Raw genomic sequence first — 13,439 nt, 5'->3', positions numbered from 1 at the left:
GTTGAGGGAAGCCCAGAGTCTGGACACTTTTCAAACAGGCCTGAACATTTTAAATTATTTATATGATTTTAACCCTGTCGTTTTGTTGCTTTTCCTATTTAGTATGTTGAACTTTTTAAGTCTGTAGCACTTTGTGATTGTGCTGATGAAAAGTCCATTATACATTACAAAACCAATTCCAAATTACAATAGGGCATTTAAAAATTTAAAGGTGAATAAAATCAGAATATATTCATTTGCAAATCATGTTCTATAATTGAATACACGACATAGACATGATATTTAATGTCTAAACTAATAAGCTTTGTTGTTGTTAACAAATCATTATTAACTTAGAATTTTATGGCTGCAACATGTTCCAAATAAGCAGGGACACGTGGCCAAAAATAACTGAGAAAATTGAGGAATGCTCCTGTTTGGAAAATCCTGCAGGTGAACGGGCTCAATGGAAACAGGTGGTTGCCATGACTGGGTATAATTCCTGAATTGATCAATCATTCACAGGTGTGGATGGGGCCAGGTTCACCTCTTTGTGAACAACTGCATGAGAAAATAGTTGAACAGTTTAAGGACAACATTCCTCAACATACAATCGCAAAGAGATTAGGGATTTCAACAGCTACGAGCCATGATATCATCAAAAGGTTCAGCAAATCTGGATAAATCACGGCATGTTAGGTGGCAAGGCCGAAAACCAACATTGAAAGCCCGTGACCTTTGCTTCCTCGGGCGGTATCACCACATGGGCTCACGATCACTTTAGAAAACCAATGTCAGTAAATGGAAAACTATTCCAGTAGTTCCTATTATTGTGTACAAAGTTTTTGCCCAAGTTTAGAGCCTAAAAAATAGCATCATTTTTCTTTCACAGCGTATTGCCATGGCAAACACGTGACAGGATAAAAAACTTTAAATTTTTCATCTTAAACATCTGTAGATGAAACACACAAAGTTTCAAGATGATCCTATCAATTAGTGAGGTTTAGTATATTCTCCAAAATACTTTTTTGTACTTGGTGGACTGCTACATAAGCCTCCCAATGTATTTATTTATTTTTTAGCTCACGGTGAAACATTTGAGAAGGCTTAGTTAAGAAGTTATTTTCAAAAGCAAAATTTGATGTCTCACCCTTATCATGTAATATGTAGAAAAACTTCCAGGATTTAAGATGGTCCAGCCCAAGTTTGAAGTCAATCGGATGAAATTTGTTGAGGTGTCAAAAGTTTGACTCCTGTCAATGTGCAAAAATGGTCCACAATTTTACAATCAAATAATCATTGATCATTTCCTGTACATTTTAGGACATGGCTACCAACAATTCTCAAAAACCTTGGTGAGGTCAAACATACCGCGGAAGGGCTCCATTAAATCATCATTCATACTAAAACACTGTGTACGCACGAAGCCAAACACGTTCCTTTCATACATCTCAATCAATAAGGAAATATTGGCGTCCCCGACTCCTCTCTCTCTACGACCTAATATAAATATGCAAATTAGCATAAATAATGCCTGTCGGTGGGAATGTTCACTCTACTTCATCAGATAATGACATTATCATGATTCTCCAATGAAAATTGTGGAACTTGCCAAAATGTGAGCTGGAGACTGGTAAACGAACTCGAGGCACATCATCTGGAGTGAGCTGTCATCCCAGCACACCGGTCTTGAATACATTGATTTTTCCGCTGCGCTTCAACATTCATTCTCTACGCTGGAGGTCATGATGTGTGGCGTACGGTTGTACCAATAAATGTGTAAGAAGCTCTCAAAAAAATGCTCATTTCATGGGTAAGAATGAAATTATAAAATGTTCGTAAGGTATATCCCATAGTGCCACTCAAATATTCATCTGCATCATCTTGTCACACCCATGAACGATGAAATGAAATGGGAGTGACATGAATCCTCAAGTAATTCGAGTACTCATTTATATACGGCGTGTGTACTTTCACGAAGAACTTAGGCCAACTCCAACATTTGTTTATGCTACTCATGATAGTGATATCTGTCACTGACCTGGGGGCCTCGCCCCACCGGGAACAGGAACTGTGTAACCTAATTGAGGTTTGACAGATTAAACCTACCTAGTGCCTGCCCAGGCTTGGTGCATTGGGGAGCCTGTCACCTTGGGGGGCTTATGACACTAGGATGGCACAAATGAGCAGTTCCGCCCCTGACTCATGTCAGGGATTCACAGCCCTTCAGTGTGCTTTAAGGTGCCAGCCCCAACAGCTGACGAACCATCGCAGGGCCAACTACCCAGCATGGTGAAAAGAAATAGTTATGAAACCCACGTGGCTCTGTATCGGCTCCTTAACACCCAAAGGAACATCTCCCTTCAACATGACAGAGAAACCTTCTGGAGCAATCAGGCATCAGACATGGAGGCAGCTTCCCAAAACAACAATCTGCGGCAGCTTTCAACCTCCTCCGCAAAGGGAAAGCCGGCCCCTGCCAGCGCCGTTACTTAGTCAAGGACAGGGCTGGCAACATTCTATCAACCGAAACTGAGTGCAGCAGTCGTTGGAACGAGCACTTTAGTGAGCTCCTAAATCATCCTCCTGTCCTCGAAGACCCAACCCTTACCAGATACTTCACCACTAATCCGGACTGTCCCATCACCCCCGCATCACCAGCTAAAATCAAAGCAGCCATGACAAAGCTCAAAAATGGGAAAGTGCCAGGTCTATGTGCAATCATAGCAGATATGCTGAAGGCTGGTGGCGACCACATCATCCTGTGGCTCACACAGATCATCAACCATGTGTGGGTCACAGAGTCATTGCCTGATGACTGGAGGCGGGGCATCATACCTCACTTCTGGAAGCTCAAGGGAGACCAACTGACCGACAGCAACCATAGAGGAATCACACTCCTCTCCATTCCCGGTAAACTTTCCCAAATTCTACTCACCCGAGCTCTACCTGCAACCAGAAGCAGACGCCGTCAACAACAAGCCGGATTCATGCCCAACCGTTCCACCATCGAACACATCTCTGCTCTCCGACTCCTGATAGAAAAGGCTCGGGAGTTCAGAAAGGACCGGCACTTATTCATTGCTTTTATTGACCTCAAGGTGGCTTTTGACACAGTGGACCATGGGTCTCTCTGGAACATCTTAAAATCCCTCGGAGTCCCAAACAAGATCACCACACTCTTCAAGCAACTGTACCAGGGTGCGGAAAGCTGTGAACGTGTGAATGGCCAAGACTCAGCGTGGTTCCCCATCAACAGCGGCGTATGGCAGGGATGTGTTGCCGCTCCAGAGCTTTTTAACTGTGTCATTGACCACTTGATGTCAAGAGTCTGTGAGCAGATTCCTGGAGTGCCACTCGCCAACTGCATTCTAAAGGACCTTGAGTATGCTGATGACACCGTCCTGTTCAGCAAGACTGCCAATCAGCTTCGTGAGGCTCTCAGGGTGTTCAATGAGGAGGCCAAAACGCTTGGCCTAAAGATAAGTTTGGCCAAGACAAAATTGATGCATGTTGTCGATGGACCTGACCCACCATCTTTTGTCTTTGATGGCACCCCTGTCCATTTTGTCTCCACCTTTAAATATCTCGGCTAGACAGTGACAACAATGGAGACCTCAAAACAGAGGTCGACCGTCACCGCTGTGGCGCCACCGACACATCCCGGGCAACAAAGCTCAGAGTCTACAATGCCTCAGTCATCTCCGTCCTCCTGTACGGCTCCAAAGCCTGGCCACTGAACAACAGTCTTGCATCCAGGCTTGATGGCTTTGACTCCAGAGCCCTCAGGAGGAATTGAAGGTATCTCGTGGACCGAGCACATCACAAATCAGTCTCTAAGAGACAAAACCAAACAGCCACCAGCCTCCCGGCTCGCCGCAATCGGGTGTGATGGTATGGCCATGTCATACGCCTGCCCCAGGAACACCCAACCAGCACCATCTTGGCCTTCAACCCCCAGCAAGCTGGCTGGAGACGACCCAGAGGTGCCCCCCGCACTCGCTGGCTGGATGTAAAAGCCCTGGACCTTGGGGACTGAAATGTGACCCTGGAACACAACAGACCCAGATGGAAAGACCTGGTTGCCATGGTTGGCTCTACGCGCCATGAAGTGCAAGAGGACTCAAGAAAGAGAAAGAAGACTCATGATAGGAACATGCCACCAATCCGGTGAACAGGCCAACTTCAAAATAAACCTTACCTTCCCAAATAAGATATGGAACACTTTTATGTTGAAATTGTTCCAGATAGCGTGTCACGAGCCAATGGCGTACTTGACTTGACCTCCAGATTGTTTGAGTTGTTGATGTCATTGCTTTGCTTTGGTTTTTTTGGGGGTTTTTGTCAGCACCAGCTGGAGTGTTGGGCGTGACCCTCCAGCAGTGCACCTGTGTCTCGTCTATCAATCAAGCTTCCTTGTATTTAAGGACTTCCAAGATGACTAGTGTTTCTCGGATTACTGACCTTGTTCACTGTTCATGCTGAAGTGCCATCTTCTAGACCAGTGGTCCCCAACCGCCGGTCCGCGACCGGTACCGGTCCGCAGGGCATTTGGTACCGGGCCGCACAGAAAGAACTTGCCTTAATTCTGTTTTATTTATTTCGGAAGATGAAGTTTTATTTTGAAAAATTACCGGATTCTCCGTTACATCCGTCTGTGTCACGCTTGACACACGTCAAGCCACGCTTCTCCGTCACGTGACCGATTACGCTAAAAACAAAATGCCAGAGCTCGCAAAATGAGTAAAAAAACTGCTGGAGATCGCAAATGACGGCGGCCTTAAAAGTACGTTCGAGACAACTGGATGAAAGTTATGGCTGAATATTCTGAGATCACCACATTAGCACTGTTGCTATTTCCGACATGCTACCTGTGTGAGGCGGGGGTTTTCTGCAGCAACAGCGACTAAAACAAAATTACGAAGTAGACTGGACATAAAACACACACTTGAGGTGTCATTGTCTCCTCTTACCCCAAGATGGGACCGTCTGGTTGCAGAAAATCAAGCTCGAGGCTGTGGTGAGTCGTCATTTTCATGCACTTTGAATTTGCATTGTATCGTATTTTGAAGGCATTAAACATTACCATAGCGATCAGAGTGTTGCGGCCAGATTAGACGCTCCTTGTGTTTATTATTATATTTCGAAAACACCACAGTTTTCATGCAGCTCATACCATATTATTTTGTTGTATTATTTCCGCCACACCTTAAATGCCGGTCCCTGAAAATATTGTCTGACATAAACCGGTCCGTGGGGCAAAAAAGGTTGGGGACCCCTGTTCTAGACCTCTCACTCTTGCTCACAATCGCTTTCGTTTGGTTAGATTTTGGTTTTGCAACTATCTTTTTGTCAAACTATTGTTGACTAGTTTTATGTTTGTGTGATTGAATTCTTGTTTTGTGGATTTTTGGTGATCAACCTTACCTTGCCGTTTGCAAGCGCTTTTTGTTCTCGTGTTTTTCATGGCTTTTGTCACCAGCAATTTCTGTTTATACTTTAGCAGTCTCGCAGATTTGGATATATTTCGGTTTATACTTCAGCAGTCTCGCAGATTTGGATATATTTCGGGAAGTTTGGCCAGCCGGGGACTGCTGGTGGGACAGCAGGTGGCCGCGTTAACGGAACTTAGTGGCGCAGTTGCCCAGCTGGCCCAACGATTTGAGGAATTAGGCTCACCAGTTGAGCAGTCGGGCATGGGAATTTCTCATGCTCCCGCAGCTCCCTAATTTGCCCCACCCATCATGCTATGATGGCGAGCCTGGTTTATGCGGGCAATTCATTCACCAGTGCTCCTTTGATATTTGATCAGCACCCGTGCACCTATGTAAATGATCGTTCTAAGGTTGCTTCCTTCCCCAACTTTATTGCCGAATTTCATTGGGTGTTCCACCACCCTGTTCGGGAAGAGACGCCAGAGGGCGGTCATATAGGAGAGGCAATCCGTTGCTGACTATTCCATGGTATTTTGCATTCTCGTTGCCAAGAGCAGTTTTGATGACTGCTTTTCGTAGCATATTCCGCCGCGGGCTTAGTGCCACCTTGAAGGACGAGCCGGCTGTCCGGGATAAGTCTGAGTCTACCAATCTCGAGGAACTCATCGCATTGTCGATTCGGTTGGACAATCATCTGAGGCAGAGACTCCGGGAACGGGGGATATGAACAGTACCGATCTCCCTCCAAGCACGTCCGAGCCTGCCGCTCAACACATGGTGAGACCCGAGCCGACGAGCGTCTACCATCGACTTCCGAGCCATCCGAGATGAACCTATCCAGCTAGGAGGTGGGCGAATTTCTCCCGAAGAACGGATGCGGTGTGTCCAGTCAGGTTCCTGTTTCTATTGCAGGTTGCAGTGCATCGAGTAGCAAAGTGTCAAACAAAACCTCTACGATCACACCGTAAGTCCACCCAGCTCAGTCATTGGTAGTTGGAGAGAATGCAGAGACTCATTAAACTGATCTCAGTAGAGGGACCGGTTATTCACCCCAAAGTGAATTTTCCAGTTGGATTTCCAAGTACCAAAATATTTGTTAGCTGCAGCTCTAAAATGAAAGCTAACCTCGGTACGTCACAATTTATGACACTGTAGGATTTCCAAGTACCAAAATATTTGTTAGTTGCAGCTCTAAAATCAAAGCTAACCTCGGTACGTCACAATTTATGACACTGTAGGATTTCCAAGTACCAAAATATTTGTTAGTTGCAGCTCTAAAATCAAAGCTAACCTCGGTACGTCACAATTTATGACACTGTATATTCTGAATGGTTGATGCAGCCAGTGACATTCGCTCTCTGCAAGATTCTCATTATTCCATACGTCACTTATAATTGGTGGTTTCATTGAAAACAATCACAGAAATTGTCAGTAACAGACGCAACGCAAAAGATGGCTGCCTTCAGCTATGAGAGCCAACTGACAGTCCATGTTATAAGTCCATGCAGATGACCCCGTCCTGTCTGAATGACAGAAAATTGATTAGTCACCAAGCAAAGTGACGATGATTTTAAGGGCCCAAGATTGACAAAGACTCAAGGGCCTGAATGATACTTTTTTCCCCACAGGGCCCCAAATACTTGGCAGCAACTCTGTGGGACAGCAATAAAGCGTCCATCCGTTTTTTAAAAATATTACGATCGTCTTATTTATTATAATGGACAAGTTTTGTGTTAACCCCATAGAAATAAAAGTGATTTCATTTAACGTGACACAAAAAGCAAATTTGTGTTTGTTAGTTTTTTTCCCCCCGTTGTAACAGTGCCTATTGTCAATAAATATTGTGTTGTTGGAAAGCCTGTTTATTTCCCTTTTAAATTTTCCCTTTCATTTGAAAGGAATATGCATTTGTGGGATAGCCAAGTATAGTTGGTTGCACCCATGTCAAATTTGCCAAATCTTCTGTCAAGTTATTTGCTGTTGCCATTGATACTTTTGTTTGGTGTCATAGATTGCTGATTGAACTTTGAAGAAACAAGACCTATTGGCAATTTGAGAATTGATTAGTTTTACACACAGGAGCCTCAGTAGGGTGTGGAAGGACCATGTACAGCCACAACAGCCTGGCGCCTCCTTTGCATGTTGATCACCAGCCTGGTCTCACCACTGTGGGATGGTGTTCCATTCTTCAATCCAGGTTCTATTGGATTCATTTGATTTTTTCAAGGAATTATAAACTAACCTAAATGTTTTGTGGTATATTTTGCTGCAGAGCCTCAAACACAAGTTTTGGTCATTGCTTCTGTTGAGGTAAGTAGTAGTCAATCACTTTCCTGCCAACCGGAAATGCCCCGGCTCCAATGGTTTACAAACGGTGTGCTAAATGAAGTTAAAAACATTTTAATATGTTTTTTAAAAATTAGTGAATAAAAACTACTTTTCACGGTTACAATAAGAACACAGTTGCATCACATCCAGTTGAGTGGGTCTTCAGCAATGGTGGAAACATTGTGGTCACCTTGCAGACAAGATCCTTTCAAATTCAAAACTCATACTTTGGAACTGCAACAACTTGTAAAGAGAAAATGACTCAATGAGAGTCTCACTTGTGAAAAGATTTTGGGTAAAAAGTAATGACTGAGATTGTGTTATGGAATGATATTCTCTTCATTTGATTGATTATTAATGATTATCTTGAGAGCTGTTGCATGTGACTGCAAGTTAGAACAATCGGCCAGTAATTAACTTTAGTGTTTTTTTTATTTATGAAGATCAGCTACTGCAGGTAAGACTGCAAGAAGAAGTTGACTTGACAGACTCCAACTGTGTAATAACGAATAAGAATGTGTCATGAATACAGAATGTGATCTGTCTGTCTTCACAAACATTCAGTCAATCAATCCACATCGTCATAAATTGTCGAGATGATAAAAACTGACAATGAGAGACGATAAGCCTTTGACAGACCCATCATGTGCACAGGTCAAAACAAGTGCAAAATGTTCGGACTCCACCTGCGAAAGTAAGATGTCGTGTTTTATACAGACAGCGTTGAATGCACGGCTTTTGAATAAAGAGGCAAAATGTCAAGACTTAAAGCACACGTAGAGACTGAAGTAGGTGTGTTTCTTCACAAATGTTCCAGTAGCACCAGTTTTAACTGTACATGTCAGAGGAGTGACATCCGGCTAACCCAGTCTGACCAGCTTCATGCGTGCTACGAGCTCCTTTGAGCTCTGTGGTGATTTAACTGTTTTCTTCCCTCTACTGTCACTCTTCTTTTCAGATGAATTTAGCGGTCTGAGAGCCATGCGTCAGGTGTAGTCAGTCAATTCATTTTAAGAGGGTAGTGTTATTAAAGAAATCCATAACATTTATACATTTTCAAAGAATTATAAGTATTCCACTATAAAAGCTAAAAAAAAGCAAATATACGCTACAGCGGATTCTGTTGTGGTACTGCTGGTGAGAGGTAATGTCACCTTCAATTTTGCTTTGTTCTTGCTTTTTGTTTCAGCATGAATAACTTTCAACATATCCACCACCAAACAAAAAAACACCCCCGCCCAAAAAAAAATGAACCAGAGTGACTCATACATTTTCAGTCATCTGTGTCAAGTAGTTGTGCAGTAAGTGGTAGAGAAGTTTTGACAAATGCCCAAGAAGATATTTGAAATTTTGGGCATTTAAGTGGTGGGGTCCAAAGTGACAGTTTTATCACGGGGTCATAATTATGCAGCGTTGCCAATGGTGCAGGTGCACCAAAGCTGTAAATTTTCTCCCAGTGTGACTTGCTGCGACACAGTGTCTGCTGCTTCCTGTGGGCTGGCTTCGCTCACCTGGTCCTGTAGTGGGAATGGTTTCGAGGTGATGGAATGTGCTTTGCAATTATCCAGTTCTAAACATACGCACACACACACACACACACACACACACACACACACACACACACACACACACACACACACACACACAGAGAGCAATTACCAAAAGCCAGCAGATGGCCTGGAGACAAAGAGGGTGTGAAGATGAGAGGGCCCCCAGCTCAACCCTCTCACCCTCACTTTTTCTTATGAGCCCCCCAACAAGCAGCACAAATGCACCTTATTCAGCAGGCAATCCGTTGCAACTGTATGCAGGCACTCTCTCTCTCTCTCTCTCTCTCTCTCTCCTCCCACCCCCTCCCTTCCCATGTGTCTCCTATTCAAGATAAATCTACAGCACCAACTTCTTGTTCATGCAGATACAGCAATTTTAACCTTGATTTGTCGTCCTTGTTAAATGAGCTCCTTTTAATATGGAGACGTTAGCCTAAATGATTCCCGTTGTCCTTTATCAGTGAAGAGTTCCCCTTTGGGGGGGCCCCTGGCAGGTAATTTTCCTTTCGACAGTGCAATTGAACTGGCTTACACTGAAGGGCCATTTGGTAAAGAGCCATTTAGTGTAAGTGCTCTCAAGGCCAGCCAATGATACTTGTAGAGACAATGTCACCCTCACTGACACCATCAGTTGATTATGTATTGAATTTGAACATAAAGGAGGCTTCAGAGCGGAAATATGCAGTAGTATTAGCAGGGTGAAGTCCAAGGCAAGTGCCCTAGGATAAAAAACTAAACAAATGGGCACACGAGTAGTTGGTTGTGTGCAGATGTATGGCTGTGTCGTCGACATGGTGTGAAGTGAAAGGTCAGCCAACAATGGAGGAAAATTTGGCCATGGGCCGCATGTACAATTCTCTTAATTGCAAGATGCCTAATTCCGAAAAACCACATCGAGAGGCAAGGTCTGTGACCACGTATATTCCAGGGAGGAGCTATGACGTGTGGAGCCACAGATGTCCTTGACAGACATCTTCACACTCCTTGACAATGAGGTGGAAAAATGGGCAACGGCCAGCTGGATTGTAAACACAGCAGGATATAAAATGTTTTTGTCATTTCTAGATTATACAACAAGATAAGATAACCTTATTATTATATATGAACTAAAATAATATATATTATTATTTTAGTTTAAATATGTATTTTACTGACTCTGTTTTATTTGGCTCATATAATGCAAATAATTCAGAATTACTGGTGCATTTCCTAGTGATGCTGGCTCATGGTCACAACTACACAATGAACATCTCAAAACAGGGCCCTCTAGATAATTTTAGGTCAGGCGGCACATTGAGGAAAATCTATTCCCAAATGTGCCGGACGGTAAAATCATGGTACATATTACTTAAAAACTACAACTTCTGATTAGTTTCTTTGTTTTAATACAGTCCAAAACAGTACAAGCACAACATCAACATTAATTATAAAATACACTCAGAAAATACCACTTTTGATTATTTAAAAAGGTAGATAATGCATTTCAATTGGCATCAACTACAGTGATCCCTCACTTATGGCGGTTAATGGGGACCAGAACCCCCCGCGAAAGAGGAAAATCCGCGAAGTAGTCACCCCCCCCCCTTTACAGGTACAGGTATATGTACATGTGTATGAGTATATATAATATTTATAAGGCCACAATGAATGATATACATGCACGTAGAAGTAAATGTTTGTGGTAATTAACATTACTTAATACTATACATGAATATATATACATATACCTACATATATATATAATACAGTAAACAAACATGAAATATACATGTAGTACTGTATGTGTTGCTCTATGCTCTTTTTTTTTTTCTTCAAAGATGGCGCCCCCTGAGGGGCTGCCTCTCCAGCAGCGCATATCCCTGTTTGAGTTTCTTTTCGTCCTTCTACTTTATTTATTTCTTCTTCCCATTTTGTTTTTCGTGGTTACGGGGGGGTTGGACAGCTTCATTTCTGCTCATCTCCTTTATTTGCTTTTATCTTTTTATGTATCCTGTGAACGGGGATCCCGATAGCACACGCAACCCCATTGTTTACAGTAACGACCAGCTGTTAGCATGGTGGGCTAACAGCGGGCTACTGGCCGGTGACAAACCTGACATCCCACGCGAGTTGAAGAGGAGGAAACGAGGGTGTCGAGCCGGGAAGGAGCGCCGCACAAGGAGGAGAAGATACAGACATGTCCTCCCATCCGTCATCAGGGGGAATGTAAGATCGCTCCCTAACAAGATAGATGAGTGAGCGGCGCTAACGCAACATCAAAGGGAGTACTGCGAGGCTAGCCTAATGCTACTCTCGGAGTCGTGGCTAACAGCGATCACTCCGGACACACATGCCGAGTTGGAAGGCTTCCAACTCATACGTGCGGACAGGAATGAAGGGAGTGGAAAGAGAAAAGGTGGGGGACTGGCTGTTTTTGTGAACGACAAATGGGTGCAATCCGGGGCATATCACGATCAAAGAGAAACTCTGCAGCCGGGACATTGAGCTGCTAGCCATTAGCCTCAGACCCCATTATCTCCCGAGGGAATTCTCGCACATCATAGCTGTGACAGTGTACGTCTCCCCGTCGGCTAATGGCGATGCAGCGTGTGATGCCCTGATGACTGTCGTGAACAGGCTGCAAATACAGTCCCCCAACGCCCTGCTGATCATCTCTGGGGACTTCAACCATGTCTCTCTGTTGTCCTCCCTTTCAACCTTCACGCAGTATGTAACCTGTGCCACTAGAGACAATACAATTTTGGACTTGTTTTATGCCAACACCAAGGAGGCATATAAACCCCACCCTCTCCCCACTGTTGGAAGAGCGGACCACAACTTGGTATTTTTCGAGTCTGTGTACAAACCCCTGGTGCACAGGCAGCCAGCTGTGACCCGAATGGTCAGGAAATGGTCCACGGAAGCTGAAGATGCTCTGCGGGACTGCTTCGACACAACCAGGTGGGAACTCTTCAGCGAGGTTCATGAGGAGGATATTGACGCACTCACTGACACCATCACGGACTACATAAACTTCTGTGAGGAGAACACCGTACCCACCAGAACTGTGCGGTGTTTTTCCAACAACAAACCATGGACTAATCCCGACATAAAGGCCCTCCTGAAGGAGAAGAAGAAGGCTTTTATGTCGAGAAACAGAGAGGAGCTGAAGGCCGTGCAGATCCGGCTGAGAAGAAAGATCAGAGAGGGGAAGAAGACATACAGGAGGAAATTGGAGGACCAGTTACAGGCCAGCAATGTCACTGGTGTCTGGAGGGGCCTGAAAACCATCTCAGGCCACAACAACAGCCCAAAGACATTGACTGAGAAGGACAAGGACTGGGCAGATGAACTGAACCGTTTTTTCAACCCTTTCGACATGACGTCTGTCCCTTCCCCCAACCACCAGCTGCACCCACTTTCACTGAGGACTTCTTCTCCTCCCCCTCCTCTTTCGACCAGCTCACAACAACCCAGTCTGTCACCTGGTTCCTGCCTGTCCGTCACAACAGAGCAGGTGAGGAACCAACTGAGGAAGATGAATGTGAGGAAGGTAGCAGGTCCGGACAAGATCAGTTCCCGGCTCCTCAGGACCTGCTCTGACCAACTATGTGACATTGTCCAGCACATGTTCAACCTGAGCCTGAAGCTGGGCAGAGCTCCACAGGTGTGGAAAACTTCGTGCCTGGTCCCAGTGCCCCCACCCTAAGGAGCTGAACAGCTACAGACCGGTGGTGCTGACGTCTCACCTGATGAAGACGCTGGAGAGACTCGTCCTCGCCTACCTTCGACCGCTGGTAAGCTCGGCACTGGAACCGCTGCAATATCTTGCCTATCAGGCTGGCATCGGCATGGAGGATGCCATTATCTACCTCCTCCACTCAGTGCTGTCACACCTGGAGAAGGCTGGGAGCACTGTGAGAATCATGTTCTTTGATTTCTCCAGTGCCTTCAACACCATCCAGCCCAACTTACTGGGAGACAAACTGCAGAACGCCGGAGTGGACCCCCACCTCACAGCATGGATTACAGACTACCTCACAAACCGGCCGCATTGCGTGAGGGTACAGAGCTGTGAGTCGGACAGGCTTCTCTGCAGCACTGGAGCGCCGCAGGGGACTGTTCTGGCCACATTCCTGTTCATCCTCTACACCTCGGACTTCAGACA

General features: G+C 44.8%; 1 protein-coding gene across 1 annotated transcript; it reads left to right on the top strand.

The window, feature by feature from the left end:
- The first annotated feature begins 11,891 nt into the window (after positions 1–11,891).
- On the top strand, positions 11,892–13,379 carry LOC109531879 (uncharacterized). The gene is made up of 2 exons (XM_019896414.1): positions 11,892–13,068; positions 13,218–13,379. The coding sequence occupies exon 1, from the start codon at positions 11,892–11,894 to the stop codon at positions 12,978–12,980; it is 1,089 nt and encodes a 362-aa protein (XP_019751973.1). The 3' UTR covers positions 12,981–13,068; positions 13,218–13,379.
- The last annotated feature ends 60 nt before the right edge of the window (positions 13,380–13,439 follow it).

This window comes from Hippocampus comes, unplaced genomic scaffold (assembly GCF_001891065.2).
Source record: "Hippocampus comes isolate QL1 unplaced genomic scaffold, H_comes_QL1_v1.1 scaffold24, whole genome shotgun sequence".
NCBI lineage: Eukaryota > Metazoa > Chordata > Actinopteri > Syngnathiformes > Syngnathidae > Hippocampus > Hippocampus comes.
This window is presented reverse-complemented; position numbering and strand designations above follow the sequence as displayed.

What these genes read in the sequence shown, in the direction of transcription:
- LOC109531879 (XM_019896414.1), top strand. Translation starts at nt 11,892, where the DNA reads ATGACTGTCGTGAACAGGCTGCAAATACAGTCCCCCAACGCCCTGCTG.